This window comes from Catharus ustulatus, chromosome 12, assembly GCF_009819885.2.
Source record: "Catharus ustulatus isolate bCatUst1 chromosome 12, bCatUst1.pri.v2, whole genome shotgun sequence".
Taxonomy (NCBI): Eukaryota; Metazoa; Chordata; class Aves; order Passeriformes; family Turdidae; genus Catharus; species Catharus ustulatus.
Window position 1 is genome coordinate 14,512,283 of NC_046232.1, and position 23,688 is coordinate 14,535,970.

The 23,688-nt window shown below is 39.6% G+C and overlaps 1 protein-coding gene across 4 annotated transcripts in view; it reads right to left on the reverse strand.

The window, feature by feature from the left end:
* Positions 1-23,688, reverse strand: part of AGBL1 (AGBL carboxypeptidase 1) — a 367,447-nt gene that overhangs the window by 206,204 nt on the left and 137,555 nt on the right. For all 4 annotated transcript variants that reach the window (XM_033070851.1, XM_033070848.2, XM_033070847.2 and 1 more), the window contains 3 exons: positions 22,953-23,082; positions 18,316-18,447; positions 14,148-14,324 (listed from right to left, as the gene is read on the reverse strand). In XM_033070851.1, coding sequence (XP_032926742.1) covers positions 14,148-14,324; positions 18,316-18,447; positions 22,953-23,082 — 439 coding nt within the window. The remainder of the gene's footprint in view (positions 1-14,147; positions 14,325-18,315; positions 18,448-22,952; positions 23,083-23,688) is intronic.

The following is a 23,688-nucleotide window of genomic DNA, read 5'->3' on the forward strand; positions in this document are numbered from 1 at the left end:
GAAATGTTTTGAGAAAGACAAAATTTCTTTGTGAGATTATTACAGGGTACAGGTGCCCTTTCTCAGGAAGAGCTGCTCAGCTCTTGGGTGATATTTTCATCAGACCCCACAAGAAAAATATCCTTGCAAGTTGAGTTCCCCTCTTCCCTACAAGGGATGGGGGCTGTTCTCTTTTAGGTGAGTACCATTGCTCCTGGGTTGTGCAATTAAGTCTCTTTCTGGCTCAAGGAACATCTCATTATTTACACAATATGTTACAACTCTTACACAAGAAGCAGGGACAAGTTCAACAAAAGACCTTCTAGCAATCTAAATCCTTGCTTTGAAGCAGGCAGACTGGAATGAGTTTTCCTCAGCCAAAAGAAGGTAGTGACCTGCTCTGTGATCAGCGGTTTTCAATTTTTGCAAGTTATTTTAAAAGGCTGTGTTTTCATCCTAGTGCAAAATGGGAACATTGGCTTGAAATATCAGGAGATTTCAAAGACAACACCTGCTTTCCCCAACTACATATCAACATTTTTGTCTTCCATGGCAAAAGGTGTTGAGGAAGTGTTGGCTGTGGTGACGATGACGACAATAGAAAATGAGGCAAAGCATCTTCAGAGGCTAAGTCCTAGCCCCAGCCTAGTAAGAATTTGGTCTCTTTAAATCCAATCCCTAAAGGGAAAATCTTGTACTAGGACTAAGTATACAGTCAACAGAATAGAAAGTTTCCCATTTCTGGGTCAGAAGTAACAAACTGATAGATGTATTATAGATGCCAATCCATGGCAGATAGAAAAGAAATAGTTTCTTCCTTTTGCTCTTAGTCCAGTGACCTAATAAATCCCAGAGGAAGAAATGATAATGGCAAAGATAATCAGCATTAAGTATGATCATTATTGAAAACACCCAGACAAGAACCATAATCTTTGAGAAGATTAACATGGTAATGAGTAGAAAAAAGAAATACCTCTAACAAATTAAAGGCACTGCTTTAATAAAGACATCTGTTTAAAAATTTTATCCATGCAATAATTTCTATAGTAGTGTTCCTGAACTTATTTTCTGGTGATGCTTTCAAATACTTTCTTACTGTTCTAAGGACTGACTGCCATGAATTTTTACTCTTTATCTTCTCATATCCATTTCCAACATTACAATGGCTCATGTCTATTTTCCCTATTTTCATTGTTCAGGAACAATAAATCTATGCTATTATTCTTTGCAGGATTATTTTCATGAGCCACATTTAGGGAAATGACCTCTACTGTTGTTTACTCATTACATTCAGAAATACTGTAAACAATTAGTGCTAACAAACAAGAAACTGAGACTGAAATAACAGAAAACTGTCTCCCTGTAATCAATCACGTAGACTTTTCATCAGTATTATGAGTCACTGTCCTCTACACTAATTATTACTTTCTTTTTGCTACTCAATCAGCATCATTTTTAACCGAACGTGTCCTCAGTTCTTGATTAGAGAATTGTGCCTTTTTGGATATGCAACAAAATCCTTTTTAGAAAAGGACTCAATTTCTATTCATAATACTTCCATTTTTTTCCCTCTTGTGGTCTGCTTTAACTCCAATATTTCTTCAGCTCTGAAAATTCACCCTTATTAAGGAAAAAATACACAAGAAATAGGAACATTGTCCCCAGCCCACATTAAATGTAATTGGGTCATGATCACTGGTGTCTAGGTAACCACAAACTCCCACAACAAAGATTAATTCATCATTTCCTGTTACAAAGTAGTCCAAAATAGAACTGCAGTGGATACTACATCTTTTGTGTCACAAATTAGTTATCTGTAATGTCTGGAATCTTTAACAGTATTTACTGCTGCCACACAAAATCTCAAGATCTCACCCAAACTAAAACCCATGGCTACACATTTACTCTTCCTGCATGGAATACAAGTGCTTCTGAGGTAGTTTATCCCATTTTCTGGTTTAATTCAGCGTGCCAAGGAGGATCATTTCCTTGCCTTTGCCACCCTACCTGCAGCATGTAAACCTGAATTATCAGTAAATGAAGATGTAGCACACTGCCACTCCCCTCATCCCAGCCAGACAAGCCACTGCCTTTCCTGTCCTCCCCAAGCAGGGAACAGACCAGTAGCTGGAGATGTTTAAATTCAAGAATTGCCAAAATTTTCCTAGCAGCTTCCAGTACAGCCAGTTAAATTACACCTTATCAACAGAGATGATCTTTCAATTTGTCTTGCTCATTATTCTTTAGCAGTAGTGTGGAGACATTTGAGAAATTATTGGATCTGCAGTTTTTCCTGCACTGGTTCAGTCTATTTATGACAAAGTGTTTGAGTCTGAACTGCATTTGTTTTCATAGGGCTTGCCCCCTAACACTTCATGAAAGGTTAGTTCTCTTCCTCCAAAGTACAAGGGAATCTCATCCATGTAATTTCCCTGAGCAGTGGAACAGGGCTCACTTCTCCTAAAAACGGCTTCTGCTTCAGATCAGCTCATGCAACCAACAATCATCTTTCATTCCTCCCCTGATTTACACCTTTAAAAAACTCTCCGGTAAAATCACCAAGATTTTTGTCTTTCCTTTTCATCAAAAGCCCTGAAGAATTCTATCAAATAGAACTCCATGTATTTCTCTGCCATTATCCAAACAAGCCTTTGCATCCCACACTTCTGGTCTAGACAAACAATGCAGAGTGATGTCATACTTGTCTTTCCTCCTCTGTCCACTCTTGCTAAGTGAGGCTCATTTATGACAACTACTTGATTGAAAATAATCTCAGTGGTTGTTTGTTTTGCAGCAAAAGACATTAGCGACATCTTTCTAATCCTCGGTATGGAAGAATATCACACATCATCAGCATTGAACGTCTTCAAATTCTCTTTCTTCTCTTGGCTGTAAGTAACCAACTTTAAAAAAAATTATTATTATTATTCTCATTATTCTCATTATTCTCATTATTCTCATTATTCTCATTATTCTCATTATTCTCATTATTATTATTTCTACTGTCATCAGCCTCATCAGGCCTGAGCCTTCCCTACTTGTGACAAGTAAGCAGATGATTTCTGAATTGTCCCCAAAATCTGCATCCCTGCATGTTGCATGCTGTGCCAAAATGTCTCTTTCTAGACCACATATCTTCACTTGTAGATCCCCCACCATCTGGCAGCACATGTATTCCTTAGACAAAAATTAGAATATAACACATCCAAGGGAGATCACAGCAGTTTTTTGGGTTTTATTTAATCATCCATATGCAGTATGCAATCCAGGGTCTTACCTAAAGATAAGCTATAAAACTTCAGATTCCATCCCAAGCTCTCCTGCTAGGCTTATCAACTTCTGTCTCAGAGTTCATCTGGCATAAGCATACCCCCACTTTACAATTTTATAACACAGAGAAGAACATATTTCTGCTCTGGTATTCAAAACTAAAGTGTTTACAATTTAGTTTGGCTTAATTTACTTTAGAAATGAGTTAAGCCAAATTTAATTAAGGCCACCTTAATTCTGCTTCAGAGTGTTGACATGTAGCTTAATGTGGTTTAGCACAAGAATTTCCACTTGCACCTTTACTTAATACAGAGGCACTTTCCTGCATGTTCTGGTATAGACAAACTATTAAAGAATTAAGCATGTTTAATTAATTATCAAAAAAGATTGAAAGGTCACTAAGGTTGCATTGTGTAAGTACCTTCAAGAGAACAAACTCTAACTTACTAAAGGTCTCTCTAAACTAGCAGAGAAAAATAGCACAAGTGCAGCCAAAACATCAGGCAGATGAATTCAAATGAGAATAAGGCAATAATATTTAACAATTACTGACATCTAGAAAATACCAAGGGACCAGATAGATTTCCAATCCTGTGATATTCTCAAACCCAGCCTGGATATCTTTCTGTTTACACAAACACAAGTTAACAGGCTTTGTACAAAGCCACCTGGGTGAAGCCCAAAGGCTTATGATGTACAAGAGGTCAAACCAGAAGAACTAAGTCTCATCTAAGCATCAAAGCTTCATGAATTTATTATTAAAATTCTGTTTTCAGTGCTTAATACTTTTCCCAGTGATGGCAGCCTTCCCTGCTACAGGACAGGCTGCACCTGGACATGGCAGAGGAGGGCAGAGCTCCCTTTGTTCCTGCTGTGACTCTGATATTTGTCAAGTTTTCAGTCCAGATTTGAGACAGAATCACAGAGAGGCAGAGAGGCTGTGGAGCTGTGCTGCACAGGACACTGTTATCATACCCAAGGAGCTGCAGCAGGAGCAGAATTTCCAGATGTGGACTCATGTAATACCCTCCTTCTCTAGCTGGCAGACCTGGCTCTTACTCGAGGACAAGCCCAGCACCCAGCTCAGTTTGCAGATACACAGGTATTATTTATGATGTTTGAAGTACCAGGCAAAGAAATGTTCTGATTTTAGCAAAAAAAAAAAAAAAGCATCAGCACTCAGTCAGTAAGGAAGGAATTTAGTACTGTCAATGCAGAGAAATAATAATCAGATCTGCTATACTGGGCAACTGGAAATCATTTTTGCCATAGAAGAAAAATGGAGAAAAAGTAACAATTAGTAAAAGAGTTCAGTACACCTGAAAAATAAATTAATCTGAATTGGAAACACAACAAGGAAATGAACCAAACAGACAAGAGCTGGATAGAACCTGTATCTGCAGATTTGGAGACTGAAGAGAACAAACAGACCATCTAGTGTGATTTTAGGGAAGACCAGACCAGGGGACCTGGATAACAGAGCAAATAACAAAGGCATGAAGATGGCAGTGAGCATGGACACAGAGCGGACAGACAAGCCAACAGGGAACTACTGCAGCTGTGGGAAGCACATTTTACAAGGATACAGACACCAGCTAAAGAAAGATTAGACTTCAAAATACACTTTATGCTTAATAACAGATGGCATATACGTGTTATGGGCATCAACTGGGTGGAATGAACTGCTGCAGGAAGCCCTGTCTGCTAAAAGATTACAGAAGAGAATGAAAAAGTGACATAATTATTCACAGAGAATGTAGCTCATTATTCCAAGTTTTGAAAATGATAATCAGGGCTCATGTTGTAGTGTATGAAGAGGAGAGGCAGGTCAGGCTTGTAGGATTATTTGTTTCTGTGTCTTAGTGTAATTGAATCAGTTGCCTTACAGGCAGGTTTTGTTTTCTTCAGAGCCATTAGGAAAGAGTGTCTGCATGAGGCAGGATACCTGATTATATGGACCAGTGGTCTGATCCAGCATGGCAAATGTTATGATCCTAAGAGGAAAGAAATTCATCTTTACAGAAAATCCTGTAATCAAAAACTTTGAACTTTAGATGCTTCTAAAAATCCATGCATAGTCAAAGGCAAGCATGGCTCTTTTAGCCCATGCTATTCCACCTACCCATTCTTATTTTCCATGCCTGAGGAGTTCATGATTAGACTAGGAGCTTCATCAAAGGGCAATTTTCAGCTGCCAAATAGATTTGTACAATAAATCCACATGGGGCCAGATTAACAAGCAAGAGAGACATCAGAAATCAAAAAGCTAGCTGCTGTAATTCCCCAGAAAACTTGAAAGGATGATGTGCAATGATATTTGTGCTTTTAAAGGGGCACCATTGAAATGCTGTGCTTAGTTTTCATTAGGATGTTGCTTTTCTATTCCTCATCCTTCCCAAGAGGTTTTGCTTTAGAAGACTGAGTTCCCATGGGCATTCAAGGTCATGCCATTCTGGATTTCTTAGTGGACTTCAAATAAAACAGTAACATTTCATCCAGAAAAATCACATGTGAGTGTGACTGCAGTTGTCTGATTTGTCAGCATAATATTTTAAATAGAAAATGAAAAATAATCTTTAAATATTGAGTTTTCTGTATTTTTATACTTTTTCTGTTTGCTGTAATAAATTTTACTGTGAATGTAGTTAAGGCTCTAACATCTGAAGTCAAACCAGGTCCTCAGCTACGCCCATAAACTGAATAAATACAATTCAGAGATTAGCCTGACCATAAATTTCTAGGCATTTTCAGCCTTCAGGCACTACAAAAGACTGTTTGACTTCCAAGCATGACAGCTCTGATTTTAATACCAGGAGAGCTTGTTCCTCCTTACAGCACATGGACAAAACTAGTCCCTCAATCACAAGGTGACAGCATTTGTTGTTTTTATGTCTCCACATGAATACACTGGTTGTGTTCATTTTCAAATGGGGACACAATAGCAGTCACTTGTCAGCAGGGTGAAAATACAGAGGTGAGCCATTGATTCATGTCTTGTTCCCTCACAAAATGCAATTTCTTCTCCATGCAACCCCAAGTGCAATAGCAAATAGCTTTTTTTGCTCAAGTGCCTGGGCTGCCCAGATTGGTAATGTCAAAACCTGGGATTCCTCCATCTAGCCCTGTTCTCTCAAATGCAGGAAGATGGATATGACAGGACACTTGCACTTCTGAATCTGTGCAGTCCTGTTGCTCATCCACTTTGTAGAGAAACAGTTGATGGCCCCTGTCAGTACCTATCAACTCCTTTCTGGAGCACACCTTTGGAATATGGGAAGACTGGCCTGCAACCAAGTGTCTGGGGAAATGCAAAAGCAGCTGAGGGGGAAAAATCCCATAAAGAAACTAGAAACATCAGTTGTTTACAACACACTTGGGAAAAACGAAATCTAAAGGCAGATCAATGTTCAAGACAAGCATTATTCAAGATGATGCCTGTGTTCCACTCCCCAGCCCCATGGAGCCTGCTGTGTCCCTAGGTTTAACAAAAAGCCAACTACCAGCTAGGACACGCCATTAACACTGCTGACATTATGAACAAGTGAAAGGAAGGGAGGAGATTTTCAGGATTTGTTGGAAAAAGCTCTCCAAGGATGAGCCCCAGCAGAGGAGGCAAACAGCAGAGCTAATACAACTGTATGGAGTGGGAAAGGGTGGGCCAAAAAAGAGGTACATGACAGCTCTGCTTTTCTATTCTGCATGCCAGTCATGTCCACTGAATCTCAACAGGGCTGGACACCTCCCAGCTTTGCAGAGTCAAATCTATTATGATCTCACCTCTGTTGTCATATTTTATTGTGCTGTAATTTAACCAGATGGCATGGGACATCTTCTCAAGGTCATAGCAAGTCAGGGATACAGCTGGCTCAACATCTCAGGAGAAAGAATAATCAAAATAAGATGTGAAAATTAATTTAATATCTTTGTTCATGATCCAGTTAGCACCAGTGACCATGCTGTGTCACATACAAAAAGTAATTAATTCCAATGTACTTTTCCTTGGGTGCTCAGCAATAAAAGCAAGGAATAAAATAACTATTTCCCAGTGCCCCTGATAATTTTTGCATGGGGTTTTAGTGCTTCCTGGGTGCTCTGGAGACAGGGAGGCTAAAGAAAGCTCTGTGCTGTTCTTCTCCAGCATCTTTCTCCCCTGTTTCGTGTACCAGTGTGAGTTCAAGCACAATGGAACATTCCTCATCCCCCAACACTGAGATCCTGCAGCCAGGAACAGCACAGCAGATGGCCTGAACAACAGCTGGAACCCACTGCAGCAGCTGCTGGGAGGCTTTATCCAAAACACCTCTCAAGGCAGCATGCATGGGACACCTCACCAGATGGACCAGTGCAGCCAGCCACCCCCGTGCAGACTTCTGCAAAGAGTTAATGAATCATTCAGTCATGGTAGGAAAACATTGGTTTGTACAGCAGCAAACTCTGCCTGCTGGACTAAGGGCCCACAGCACTTTCAGAGTCATTCACCATTTGATAAACATGGAAAGAAGGGCTGAGTGTTCTCAGAAAAACTTTAATACATTTACTAATGCTAGAAAATGGGGTTTAACCCCATAGAGGGTTAGAAATCCCCAAACCAATTCCCCTGAAAAAAAAAACAAACAAACAAAACAAAAACCCAACAACAAACAAACCAACCAACCAACAACAAAAAAACCCCCCACAAAAACACCAGAAATAAACCTTCTTTATATGTGATGATAAGAAAAATGGCCCCACTCAATGACTGATCTTTTCCAAAAACAGCAAGGTTAATGGAATGGATAAGGAAATGGGAAAATAGAGTATGCAGACCAACATTTCCTTTTTGCAAACTTTACAGACTAATATGAATGCATATAAATCGCCACCCCCATCCCTCCCCAACATGGCAACATTGAGCACCCTCAACAAAAATTAGCAGATGGAAAAAACATCCACGACTTTTGGAAACAGAGATGGCACTTACACCTCATGCAGTATTGGTCACACCTACTTTAATACAATTGTCTCATTCCCCATCAATAAAGATGAGATTGGCTGGGGTGGTCCTACAGGTGAACTCTGGGTTTTGTGTAGATTTAAGGCCCAAAGAATCCCAACAATGTGCTGTAATTTGCTTTTCCAAACAATCAAAGAGCCAAAATCACCGCACCTTCAAACAGATTTGAGCACAATTATGATTTCTCAGTTAGCATCCTGTCAAATAATAAAACAAACAAACCAATAAAAAACACTTAACAAGGGAAATACTCCTGCAGTTCATGTAAGAATTTCATATAAGAACTTTGTATAAGAACCTTGTAGATTTAAGTATCTGCAAGGACTAACACCCACACCTCCTGATTTGTTTGCTCAGAAACCCCTTTCCTCTTCTTCCCCCACTTCCTAAATACCATTAGTCCCTACAAAGCTTTATGAAGTGAGGCCCACAAGCCCAAAAGGTACAATTAGAATATCTCACAAAATGAATCACCAATCAATTAGTGCATGGGGTGGGCGGAAATAACAGAGGAAGGAAAATAAAGCAAAGAGGATGCAAACTTTTGCCTTGGATAACAACTTAAGAAAAGGGAAAAAAACAACATCCTTAATTTGAAACATCAGTCCTTAGATTAATATTAGATAACTTTTGTTCTCCTATACTTTTCTTGTTGTTTCAGCTGCTTCCAATTTCAGCCACTTTGGACCAGAACTGGAAGCAGACTTATCAGAAAGAAAAATTATTCTTTCTTATTCTCAGCATCTGCTTTAGAATGAGATCTCTAGAGCACTGAGGGTCAGCTAAAAAACACACATTTTAGAGATGATTCTTTTTTTAAAAAAAGAAGCTTTTGAATGCTTTTGAGACTTACTCATACTCAGGAAAAGTATAAGCTCTGGGGCACAAAAGAAATCAGAAATGGCAAAGAGTCTGTAAGACTTGCAAAGATGATGTAATCATTTTCCAGAAATGTACATCAGAAAGCATAGAATATATCCCATTTCTTTATTTTTTCTGTCTACAACTACTTATCAAACATGCTTTGTGGCAAGAATATTGCTGAATTAATTTTTGTTGGTGGCTGAGTACTGGCAACAAGCCAAATTAAAATTATTTGAAAGTTTCTGCACCAGAGTTCCAATTACAAGAACAATATACATCTTACTGGAGAAAGGAAGCAGCATCATGTGACCTGCAAACTCCATCAAAACAACTCAATTCCTGACTATTAACTGTAATAAACTGCTTATGAATAAAACATATGTAAAAAAACCCTCACAGAAATTTGGTAAGTAATCTTCAAAAGTAAGGAAGATAGAGAAAATATTTAATTGTGTACTGATAATTATGAAAAAATAGTGCTGCAATTCAGTGGTCAATCATACATGGGTAACAAATTTGGCTCATCTGGGAAGAAAGAGATCAAACCAGAGCAGGCTTCTTCTGAAGGATGAGAAAGAGGGGAGGCTTTCATCTTGGAATATTGCTTTAGTTCAGTCACTCTTCCATGGCAGATCACTGATTCATCACTCATTTAAATATGTCAGCCCATGCTGGTCAGGCTAAAGGGGATGGATAATATTGGATCTTCTAATTAGACTAACTCTCACCACTTCTGTCCAGCAAAGATTTTCTGAATTAGTATCAAGAGTGCCCTATGAACTGTGTGACCACACTGCTCAGTGCTGAGCTCTCCAGTTCCAGTGTCTCTGCAAAGGGATGGCGTTTTCCTCTAATCAAGTCCTATTTAATTCCTCTGACTCAAAAGAATTAAAATGGACAGGTAAAAAAAAAGATCTTATTTCTCAGCCCTCCCAAAAGATTTCTTCAAAGAGGGATCCATACCAGCAGTAAAACCTCCTTCACAGGATACTGTTGAGATACCTGCAATAATTTTAAAACTCATTTGTTATTCCTCGTTGTTCATAAGCCGTTTGAAGGAAAAAGCTAAAATCTATTTCCATTAGTTCTCCAACTCCTCCATCAGGCACACCATGCCAAGGAAGCTGCTTTTCCAACAGAACATGCACACACAGAGCATGAAGCTCGATTCTCAGATTAGCTGTATTACCAAGACATATGGTTTGGAGCTCAGCTGTACTCCCTGGCACTAAAGGTATTAACTTGGAGGATGATGGATGCAATAATGAATGGAACAGCACAGTGGAATTTGCTATAGAAGGGTCCTAATTAGCAGGGAAGGTAACAAGGAATCAGGAGGAATGGTGAAAGAGTGAAACATGACAGAACATTAATTTTTCCCGGGTCATGGCTGTACCTGTGCTCAGAACTCCTCACAGCACAGCCTTGCTGTCAGACTTTCCAAAACCAAGGATGAGAAGGGGGCTCTGAACCCCACAAAAGGAGGCAGCAATGGAAATCAAGTTAAGCTGGAGGGGTAAAATCTCCAATGAGGGACCAATGCAGACTGTCATCACATGAGCAAGGAAATGATAAGGAGTTTATTATTTTATTATTGATATTTTCTGGTTTGACCACCGAGTTGCAAACCGGCAGAAACAGGAGGCAAAAATTCCCCGTGAAACTTTGTTACTTTGTTTTCAGCAACTTTCAAATGGAGATAGGGCTCCTCTAAGATTGATTTGGGCAATCCAGACAAGATAAAAAAGAGTTTGGATATTTTACCACCTTCTTTTCTTGTTCCTAGGTTGAACAAAACCTTAGATAAGATCAATAGTTTCTTTAGTTTTATGTTTCACTTCCTTAAGGGTAGTTGGCTTATTGCATTTCCATTGATCACACAGACAGGGAGATTCTCAGACAAACCATCTCTTTTCTCCTTTCATTTCCACCCTCCTCTCCATTTGAAATCAAATGACTTTTAAAGGAAGCTGGGGTCACTATTGTTTCTCATTTACATATCAATAGTACCCAATTCCTGCCTTATCTTTCAGTCACTAAAGTATTTTAAAATTTCAGTCCAAGAGAGGGGGCACGCACTCCAGGGGAAAAATTCTCACAGCTTTTCTATCAGGAAAATGAAGTTCTGGTTTACCTCAGCCCTTCTTCGACCTATGGTGAAATGAGACACACTCACCAGCCTTGTGCAATTAATATTTTAACCTCTTGTAGCCTGTCTACAGCTTCCTTGTTCTTCCTAAATCCTTTGGACAATCCCCACCAGAGGCCTCTGTGCAGCTCCAAGCGCTGCACCTGTGCTCACAGCCAGCAAAGCAACTGCTTCAATGAATTCCTTGCTTGAATTGGAAAGAAAAGAAAACAAAAGGCTTGAAAGCTGGAAGAAAACTAAAGACCAGGTCTGCTGCTCTCTAACAGAAGTCTGACCACTGATTCTCTGAATGATGGTGGACTTGGGAGTTTCTGCTGGTTTAACGAGATGTTTTAAATCCTAGCTGTTGTTTGTACTGTATTTCAAGGTGTAAAGGTAAAAAAACCCAAAACCATAAGAGTGTGCTTGTCTGAGGGAAATTCTGGATATATTTTAGGAAGATAGTCATATGCAATTAAATAACTGACTCAATGATCCACAGTTAAACAAACCTTCCAAAGCAAATGTCAGCAAGCCCTTAGTACAGGACATTGACATCTTCTGCCTGAGCACTAGTGTCATTCACTGCTTAGACACACACCCAACTTCAGGGTCCAAGAGTGGAGAACTCATGTTGGAGCCACTAGAAAAACATGACCTCTTATGTAATTAATTTCCAGTTTACAAGAATGATTTAGGGCTCCAAGATACTGATGAAGCAGCTTTGGCTTGATAGATAGAAGCTGAGGATTAAATTGCATTTATGTAACAAAATCTTCGGTTCAGTCTGTCAATTCCACACTCTTACTAATCCACTTGTAAGAGCAAGTAAATAGGACCAACTCTAAAGACCACTAAAAAGAAGAGGAAATAGCTTATAAGTATCCATTTTCTGGAAGAGATGTATTTTCTGTGCATTTGTATTATGTATGTATTTATGTATTATTATGTATTTACTGTCTACTGTATTATGTATGTATTTATATGCTGCTCCAGTTTAATCAACATAAGAAATTATATTCTATTTTGATACTAACAAGTTGGGTACTTAGTGCATTAGGAAAAAGTAGTGGAAATACTTTAAGTCCACCTGAATCATAGAAGCTGCATTAAGTGTTTGCATTATCCTTATGATAGAGAAATGGTGAAGGAATTCTTCATAATGGGAATATTCATGTATCATTCATCTTTTAGATAAATCTTAACCCTAAACAACAACAACAACAACAACAAAGAAAAACCTTAAAAAAACAGACAAGAATATGTGGCCTCATAAACATAACCCAGTGCTCCAATTAAGATTCAATTTTTCAGGGCATTCATAATGGAAATTTCAGAACTGCTTTACAGCTTTCAGACCTCCTTGAGATCCATGGGAACACTGGATTCTCTCACCAGTCACAAGCCCTCATATGTGACCTTGCTCTTATCCTCAGTGGCTGATTGTGGCTCTGATCAGTGTCAATAAAGAGGACAAGAAGAAATAGAAATATTTCTAGAAATAGAAAGTAATTGCATACATTTTAAGAGATTTCTATTCCTATGATTTTAAGGATCTCATGACACACATGAAGCAAGTTTGGTTAAAGACCTCAGAGATGCTGATGGAGAACAAGTCATTAAATACCAATAAAATCTAATATGTCACTGGCTTTAGATCTTACTAAGAAATCAGTGAAATCCTCTTCTACAGAGATCATTTGGAGTTTTGTCATTGATTTCAGTCAAAGTAGATTTCCCCCCCACTGTCTAAAAAGATTCAAACCCACTGTCTTGACCTGTGGTGCCTATTAAAAAGCCATTAGCACTTCTCAGGAGTAGGGAGTGTTAGATATAATTGCCCTGGGCATTATACTCTCTTGATTTTAACTGTCTGTCATTTTTTAATTCTGCCTTTCCTGCCCTGGAATTGATGTGTGTAGAGCAGAGCATGGTTAAAACAGCAGCTGAATACTTCCTGCTACATTCTACAGAGAGGTAAAAGGATTAGTATAGAGCTTACAAAGATAATAATTTGAATGTCTTATTAATTAATTGTTATTTGCAATAATGGCTCTTTCCTTAAGGGTCTTTCAGGATCCTTAACTGCTTATTAATGTTGTGCAGATAAGGATTGCTCCCTAGTGGAAGAAATGAGGTGGAATGTAGAAGCCTTTCGAATGGAAGCAACAGGTTTGGAATAAGAAAAGGCAAAAAATTAATCATTCCGATGAAGGGAGAATTAAGATCACTCAAATACAATCACCCAACTTTATCCTGTATGCTTAAAAATTGCCAGGAGATCTCCCAGCCTGATGCCTGATGCATTTGGTACAAGTACAGCCCTTCCTACCAACCTCATTTGATGTGGAATTTGGGTCTGTCTAGATCACAGTCTCAGGCATAGCTTGAATTCCTTGACATCTGTCAAATGTAGTCTGAGATTCCCTACCTCTGCCTGTCAGGAACAGGCAACTCCAAATGTAGGATTTTCTGTGGAGACTCTTAAATTTAGCCATTTAGGTGAAAGCTTGGGCAGTGAGCATGTACCAACGAGTATTCCAGTTAATTACCTTAGAATTAGGCTCAAAAATATCCATATGACCTGCCAGAACTTTTATTACAAGACTGTGAAAACCCTTGTAAGTGTAAGTCCCTATATCATCCCCAAAACACTCTTCAGCTCAGTGCTTCTGGCTGCAGATTGGAGTTTCCTTTTATTACCCTGTGAATGAAACCTCAGAGAGGGACTCTACTTTCTTGGCATGGCAGGTAAAAGAATGAGGGGTAAAAGAATGAAATTCCCCTGAATAGAAATCCTGGCTACATGGGTCTGGAGAGAGCACGGAGTGCTCAGCAATGGCCATCTCCTCCATGCCAGCTCATGAGATGTGCACTGGGGGTGGCAGAGGGGTTTTGGTAAGCTTTACTCACTCTGTAGAGTCCGTGGCTGCAGCTGCAGTAGGTGCTCTCCATGGTGTAGCTCCTCAGCACCCCCATCTCCCTCCACACCACCACACGAGCCGTCGACGCCCGCGACTTCTCCACCAGGAAGCTGCAGCTGTTCATGACAAATGCAGGGGCCACTTTATCCAGGATTTTGGGGAGAGTCTGTGAGAAAATGAATTGCACAGATGTGCACGTGTTGATGTCATACACATACATATAGAAATGTGGTTTAATGTGTCCTTAACCAAATCTATCCATAGAAACTGAGAGCTCCAGCTGGTGCATTATCTCCATCCCATGTAAAACCCTCAGATTATAACATTTGTTTCATTCCAAAGACTCAAATGCAAAATTTCTATAGACTTGACATATATCACTCAAAATCAAACATTTGTACATGCAATAGTTTGGGTGAAGTGATGAATTCAGTTTTGCTCTCAAGCTGCTTCAACCAACCCACACCTTCCTGTTGTGCTGCCAAGAGTCACAGCTCAGTACCTGACATCCCTGATCTCCCCTGCACAGCTCTATTATATCTCCTCCCACCATAAATCCAGGGTTTGACAAGCATGGAGGAATTTTGTCTGAAGCTGGTACAGAGCAGAGAAAGGGGATCTGTTTTATTGTAGAACATCACAGATAATTATGTGAAAATAAAACTCAGCATTTAACTAACTTGCATTGTGAAACAAACTAAAATATTCTCTTTCCAATACAAACAATGTATTTTATACAGTTTGCTTAAAGAATCACAATAAAAAGTAATAATAAACCCAGTAAATATTATATCTTAGCCCTGGGTGATTTTCTTACTCAAAATCATATTTCTCAACAAAGTCTATAAACACTCCTGAAGTATCAAATATTCCACCAGTGAAGAGGCAACAATTACTTAGTCATTATAGAGGGCTAAATGTGTTATTTTTACACTCCATAAAAGTAGATAACAGCTACATAGGGCACACCTAATGCTAATGAATAGACTGGACTATAATATACACACATGCCCGTGGGTTATGTCTGTGTGTGTCTGAACTTCAGTGCTGCTACACCAACCACAACATGTGCCAAAACATCATTTGATCCACCCAGAGGAGACCAAGCAAAATTAGAACATTCATTATTTCTTCTGTGACAGTTTTCTTTAACACCTGAACTGAATGGAATCCTGCAGAAGGAGTTCCCACATATTGCTAGTGACATTTACCCTTGAATTTCACTCAGTCTGGGTAGTGAAAACTAACCAGCTAATTTTACTTTCCACCAGTTTCACCAATTAATTCTGAGGAATTGCAGTTTTGTTCTTGTGGGCTTTACTTCACATCACTGTATGGGAATGTTTGATTTGAAAGTGATTGAATAATGTCCTTTCCTAAAACATGCTGGATACAAGTGTAAGATATTTGGTCTAAAGTACTTTACAAAATCTCTTGCAAACTACTTAACCATATGTATCTTTCATTTATGCATATTTAATTTTTCTATGTATTTTGGCCACAGCCACCACTGGTCTCCTCCAGTTCCATGAAAAAATGGAACAGATGAAAAAACTGAGGCTGAGAAAACGAGAACAAAGCAAAAAACTTCACTTTAAATCTGAGACCACCTCAAGCCTCAATCTCAAGTCAAGATCTCCAGTGTGTTACTACGAGCTGCAGCACTTTTTTTCCTGTGGGCACTGGAACAGAGAAACCTTGAAAATTCACTTCTTGCCTTTGATAAAGCATCCAACATTTCTGCACTGCCTTCAGCCTTCAGCTACTTGCTGCACAGAGATCACAAAATTGTATGGCTTCATGCACAGCTTCTAGGTTTTCCTGGATTTTGACTGAGCAGGAATCAAAAATATGCAGCAGCATCATAGCACAACCATGAGACCCAGTTAAACTGTGTGTGAATGGTATGTGCCCTTACCTGCACCCATACACAAAATTTTATAAACTTATCACATCAAAAACAATCATCAGAGCCCTAATCCAGTTTAGCTTTTTAGAGCAATTTAAATTATATGCATAATCAATCTTTTACTTTTAATTAAATAAAAATACTGGCAGGTAACAGCAATGTCTCTGTACACAGGACTCATTTTAGAAGCATTAGCAAACTTAATTTAATATTCTTTTCATTTTACCAGCATTCACTGGATTTCACACTAATGGCTCTTTCTTCTCTATTGATTCTTCTCATTAATTATCTTTCAATAATATATTTTGTGTGAAAACACATCCCTTTAAAGGATGCTTTTATGATAGTGCAGCAGTGTGACTGTGTTCCATGTCTCTCCTGCAGCTGGATTTATCACGTGTGACAGCAAATGAAGCTGCTCCACTTACACTGGACCCTGTCTATAAACCTCCAATCCCATTCAAAAATAATGGAATTATATTTCTTTACTAATGTCCCTGCAGAGATTGCTGTCAAAGGGGCCTGGAATGTTTATCAAAAGGTTGGGATTATGATGCCAATGCCTGTGCAAGTCACCCAAGGCCACCAAATATTAAAGGCAAGGAGGACTCGGACTGTACATTGCCAAGGGCTACAGCTGAATCTATAACATATGAGGCAAAGGCTCTTCCAAAGCCCATCATTTTCTTGAGGTATTTGGTTTCTGTTCCTGTGGAGAAAAATCAATCATGGAGGCCAGATTAATTCCCATTACCTAGAGCAGGCAGGAGAGAAACCTGTGCAAACAGTGCAGGGTAGCAGGTCTGGGGCAGGGCTGGCATCTCCCAGCTGGAATTGCAGATGTGTCTCTGTACAGACCCAGGGCTGGGATCTCCCAGCTGGAATTGCAGATGTGTCCTTGTACAGACCCAGGTCTGGGGCAGGGTTGGGATCTCCCAGCTGGAACTGCAGATGTGTCCCTGTACAGACCCAGTTCCCCCAGCCTAAGCAGGGAGAGGGTTACCCCTGCAGCAGGCACCCATTCCCATTTTGTGCAAAAGCAGGGATTTGAGCTGTAAAAACCTTTCTTACGGGCCACTGCAGAATGTTTTTGGACAGCCTTGGAGCCTTTCCTCATTGCAGATTCAGGTCAGGCTCCCAGTGCTGGCAGTAACATTTGAATTCTGTCTGAGCCCTCCTCAGCCTTTGCAATCCCCCAGAATTCAAACACAGCCAAAAATGCCCCGGCTGTGGAAACCCTCCCTGCTTTCCTCAGCAATCAATGTTTGCCACAGGCACCCCTCACAGCCAACTTCCCTCCAGAAAAGTTCCAGTTTTTTCTGTGCAGCTCCATAAGATGAGCATGGAGAACATGAAAGTCTCATGGAAGGCTATTGAGTATTTATGCTGAAGTGGCAAAAATTATACAGAGGCATAAACTGACAAAGACTTTTCAACCTCTTTCAGGTTTGAGTGATCCAAGCTGTAACTCTATAATCAGTTTAGAGCCACAGTTATGTTTTGTGAAATTAACATTTTTAAGACTAGAACTGGACCTTATATTATTTTTTCCCCTGAAAAAATTTATTTAATAGGAAAATATCATTTAAACAGACAAAAAAAAAAAAAAAAAAAAAGATAGGAAATCCAAAGAAGAGTTTGATGAACAAGACATTCCCATGAAGCAGAAATAAAATAGATTTTAGAATTTGTTCTAATTCCCAAAAAAAAAATTTAAAAAACTCCTAGGTGTGACACCAAACATTTCTTCTGGACACAGCTTCACTCCAATAGATTTGTTTGGCATCCATTGAATTATCCCATATTTTCAGTGGGACCAAGAGCATTTTGTGATGAAGAAATTCAATTGAGTAGGACTGTGGGACACCATCATCCTCTCAGTTAACATTATATAATTCCCATTTATTTTCACATTATGGGTAGGATGGTGAGGAAAAAATTGTATGTATATTTAGAAATTATAAAACACACAAAAATATGTCTGTCCTATTAGCCTGTAGCCAAATGCTATAGTGCATCATTTTACTGCAATGAAATAAATAGCAAATACACCGTCAGTAGATGGGTCCCTAATATGTGGTGCGTGAAGATATTACATGTGACTCTAAATTCTCTGGACCATTATTCCTCTGGAGCAAGGAAAATTTGCACCCTATTGCCAAAATTTCTGAGGTGACCTTATCTTAAATATTTTAAATATATAATCACATACAGACTGCTAATTAAGGAAGGAACCAAGTGCACCTACCCTGTAGCCAACATCTTCGGTGACAACTGCTGTGTCAACCATGCAGCCTGCTTGCCACAAGGTCTCTTTAATGCTGCAGCCATAGAGAAACACATTCTTTTTCTGAGAGTGCCCATGGTAGTCACAGAAGACCTAGAGAGAGGAAAAAGTGAGGCAAAATGTTGAACATTGGAAAGGTTTCTTGGTTCCTCATAATAAGCACTATTGGACTATGGCAGGGAGGTGTTAAAGTTTTGGTTTTTTTCAGAGCAGCTTAGACTCTGGGCTGTGCCTTTGACCTGTGTCAGACTCCATTAGTCACTTGTCTCTTGCTGTATTTATTTGATCTGACATGATCTCAGGGGTCCAGAGTCAAGCCTAGTGCACTTCTGTCTGCAGAAATAAACATGACACCTGTGCAAGAATCCATGGCAACTCAGGAACCCAAGGGTTCATGAGAACTCCTGATACCACAATGGGGCAATTTGTCAGACTCTTTCTACTTCTAAATTCCTAAACTCCAGCTTTATCCTCACGAGATTTGAAATCCACGCCTTCCCAAGCGATTAATCATTGCTCTGTCGTCTTTAAATTAAAAACCCATGCTACATAATTTTCAGGAAAATATAATTGTGCAATTGTATTGTCCGACCTTTGCATGAATTCCTGCAAGTCAAGCACAGAAAATGACCCATATTCAAGGCAAATAATCTCATTCCACTCTAATCTACCTGTCTATCCAATCCATCTCTCATGTCAGCTGTCACATAAATGAGGCACAAGGAACATTTCCAGTTTTAGCGGAAGTTTGGATTGCCTTTATAGGCAGATATTGATTCCCATGGAAATGAAAATCACAATTTAATGACCCAAGAGGTAAATATTGACCCAGGTCTTAAAGAATAATCAATCTCAGTGCCCTCTGAGATATGAAGTCAATGTACACATGGCTGTTACATATATTCTCCATGTCTTAATCAAGAATATTCAGAAATCTGTCAATTAAAATATAAGAATCTCTAAAGAGAAGGAATTATTTAATTTTAAACCAACAGAGTAGAAAGGAGCTTCAAGATTTCATTGAAACAGTTTCCAAGAGTTATGTTGGAGATGAAGGTGTGTAGGAAGGTAGAGAAAAATCCTGGATCCATGTAGAGATGGGGGAGAAATATGGGGTGCAAAAAATAGAACCAAAGAATCATGAAGGTTGGAAAATATCTCTAAAATCATCAGGTCCAGTCATTAACCCAGCAGTGCAAATCCACCAGTAAACCCTGTCCCCAAGTGCCACAACTTTTAAATCTTTTATCTTTTATCTTCGCCTCCAGGATGGCGACTCCACCACTGCTCTGGGCAGCCTTTTCAAAGCTTGATAACCCTCCAGAGTAGGAATTTCTTCCCCATATCCAACCTAAACCTCCCCTGGCACAACTTGAGGCCATTTCCTTTTGTCCTGTCAACTGTTTTTTGGTGGAAGAGATTGACATCCACTCACTGCCAGCCTGTCCTGGTCCCTCTGCAGAGCCTTCCTACCCTCCAGCAGATCAACACTCCCACCCATATTCTTACCTAAATACATACACAAGAGGGGAGAAACAGATGGAGAACATGAGCTTCTTCCACCAACTGTTAGGGCAAGACTTACCCTAGTTTGCTTATTTACCAGCTCCACAATAACTAAGTTTAGCTGCAGCATGTCAGGGAGTTTATTTATCTGGGAATTGAGCACATACATTCTTTCAGCTCCTCTGACACTGGAGAGGCTGAGGCACACATAAGAACCAGTCAGATGGACAATTCTACACATCCCATGGCTTACATGCTGCTGCTTCCTTTGGTTTCTGTCCTTCCCACACCACCACTCACCTCCAGATCTTTTTGAGGGCCTGCAGGTTCCACACCTGGACATGTGAACAGCCACCTAGCCAGCAATAGCTCTGATCCACACACAATTATCCTGGAATGTCTCCTTCCAAAGAGCTGCATTTATTAATTCTATTAATGGCAGACATTTTTCCAGCTCGTGTTTCATCTAAGCTATCAGCAATACACAGTCATAGCTTAGGTTAACCACATTCACCACCTAGAATGTATTTCTATGAATATCAAAGAGGATTTTACAGCTTTTGTCTTATTTCAAGGTAGAGAACTCAGCTCAATTGGGTATCAATTACCTGCCAATTTACAGAATTACAACACACAAAAGACAATATATTATCTGCCTAAAATATTATTTATCAGAAACCCCACAGGGATGATCAGAGACTGGGGCTGCCTGATAAATAGCAAGTCTATAATTTTCCACTTCAAGAAGCCTGCAGACAGGTCCTCAGTGACAAATCTGCATTGAGATTTCTTTACTGGTAAAAGATTACCAAAGCCAGGTTTTGTAATTTGGCAGCTGGTTCAGGCCATGGAATCTTTCACTGAACCAACAGTTTCCACAGTAAAATTCCATCAGTGCCACTGCAAACACTTCCATTCTATTTGCAAGTTGCATAGCACTACATTTTAATTAATTTGACTGGATACTGCAGTCACTCCCAATGTTTACACTCAATTATTCTCTATAGCACATCCTTCTGCCTGATTTTCACACCACAGGATAGCTTATGTCTCACCATTCAGCCAAGGCTAAGAGATATTTCAGAGTCTGAGCACCCAGCACAGAATTTTTCCTGGGATATGTCTGGGCAAACACTGAGCAAACTTGGCATCTCCCAGTGCTTTTTCTTCAGCCTGTCCTTCCATATGGCTGGGACAGAGACACACAAACCAGTCAGACTCCCAAGCTTGCACTCACTGGGATATGACTCAAAACATGCACAATTTTTAAATCTATTTAAAGTTATTTGCCAGCACTGATCATCCTAAAGGTAAGGACTGCCTTCTAGCTCAAAAACAACCCTCTTCATGAGTCACAGAATCCAGTACCTTTTAAAATAAAAGAAATATATAAAGTGGAAAGCAAGAAAAGCTGTTGGAAAACAAAACTTCTTGAAATTTCTTCTCTTTTTTTTTGTGTCAAGTCTCTTTCTTAATAACATTGTGACAGGACATTAAATGCCAGTTTTGAGATAGACATGCTTAGGGTTTTGTTTTCCTCTCAATGAGTAAATTCTTGCAGGCTGTGCTTGTTTCCAAGCTTGATATAACGCCTTTGAGAGGCAGCAAACTCTGCTCACAGCCTTCTGGTCCACTGGAAGTTCCTTCCCCCTTTTAGAGCATCCTGCTCTTCCCTAGAGATGAGACTGCAGTGTCCCAGTGCGCCCAGTCTCTTGGTCTCATTAGGGTGGTTCTCACAGCCAACAAAGGTAAGCAAAAAAACCCCATCATTGAACAGGCTGGTTTTTTGTTAACTAAAGGATTAAAGTGGCCTTGGTTGGAAGGGCTGCTGAAGTTCTTTGCTTTTCTCTGCTTTGAAGAAACTGCTTGCACATCCCTAGGTTAAATGAAACCAACTCAGTTCACAGGAACCATCTGGCTATCAGTGAAATTGGCTCCATGGGATCTTACAGGTTAAAATACAATTAAAACAAACAGAAAAAACCCAAAACCCAAACTCTCTTCTGAAGGAGGGAAAATGCATTTTTGAGGATATATGAACTAAAATCAATGTATTTTTCAAAGGCAAAGAAAGATCAGTTTATGAAGTCTGACAGGTAGTCTGTGAGTGAGGGAGATGGTAGGATCAATAGCCTCCCTTCACTCAACAATGATGAAAACTTGTCCTGAGTATTCGACTTTATGCACCTGAATATGACAAGGAGGGTCATGTATTAAAAGAGGCCAGACAGCAAATTACAGGGTAAAAAAAGACTCATCCTACACTGCTCTGATCCAAAGGAAAATGTTGGTGACTCAATTTGCAACTCTGAGCTGAGTTTCAACAATACTCCTCAGCCTACAGAGATAAATTTCAGGGCTGTCAGCTTAGACAAAAAACTAAATTACTGCAAGAATTCTCTTAGAGAAGCTCACAGACATTTTCACCTTCTTTGGGGCTTTTCTCACCAAACCCAGAGGGACTCTGGTGCCCTTGGACATTTCCTGTAGCTATCACCAACAAACCTGCCGGTCCATGTATCCACATCTGTTTGTAAACACTTGAAGCTCCTTGTGGTTTTCCTCCTGTGGTTTTCAGAACTATTTTTTCCTTCTACTGAGCAATTGAGCAGATGAAATGGATCCCAGACCCATCTCATGAATTTTTGGTAGCCCCCAAACCCAGTCCTTTTCTTCCCATTACGAAGTTCACACACTCTGAGGGTTGCTTCCTCTGTTTCTGTGATTGCGTGGGCTTTAGCACTGTCCATCTGGATTAAATCTTTTTGGAATTTCTCCTAATGCTTCTATGAAGATAGCAATAACCTACTCATAATATTGAGCTTAGTTGGAGTACTTTGAGGATATAAAGAGCTTTAAGAAATTAATTTTCTCATTTTATTCCAGGTATATAGAGATTCTGAAATTTGGAGTTGCTGGTTAGAAGATTCAATACGTGATAAATATTCAAGACTTTCAAAACAACTCCTCAAAATAAAGGTGTAACAGGATGTGAAGCTCCCAAATCACTCCAGCTCTGTAACAAGACTGTTCCCAGCAGTACAATAGTCAATCCATTCACAGAATCACAAAAGAACCTGCAAGAGACTCACCAGAGGAGCCCGGCCAATGCTGCACAGGTAGGAGAGGAGACCTTTGGCATGGTAAATGGTTGGGTGCAGCTGGGAGCTGGGTGTCAGCCACTGCCTGTTGAGATCATCTCCACTCAGTGAACAACGGAGGCTGGAATCAGGAAGCAACACATCAAAAATTGGGAAACAATGGCTGACTCTAAAGCATTTCCAATCCTGGCACAAGGACAGGGAAAGGCAATAGAACACAGATATAATGGTTTTGAACACTGGGATGGAATGAACCAATAATCCATATTATATTTTTCAGGGTCTTACAGTATATTAATTTTACAATTTCCTTTCCTTCTAAGGTTCACATAATTGCTGTCCTGCAAATAAATGCAGCTTTTCACTTACCTAAGAAGGCACAAATCAAAAGACCATTTAGAAAAAGTCTTCTGAAACATCTAAATTCTGTGCTATGAAACTCATGCAGCTTGCATAGAGCACTGACTTCTCAAAACCCCCAGAGCTAACAAGCACATCCAACTTCTGCTCATTCCAATGGAAGACAGGCACTCATATCTCATTAACCAGTCTGAAACATGAATGTACTTAAATGAGATGAGGTGGGTGTCTCATTTAAGCTCCTCTGGTCACAAGAAATGTCTCTATCGAAAGCCCATCAAGGATGTCATGATGCCTGCTAGAGCATTATGTAGAACAATTACCCAGCTTCACTGCAAAGGCTGGATAAAAAGCTAAATAAGAATCC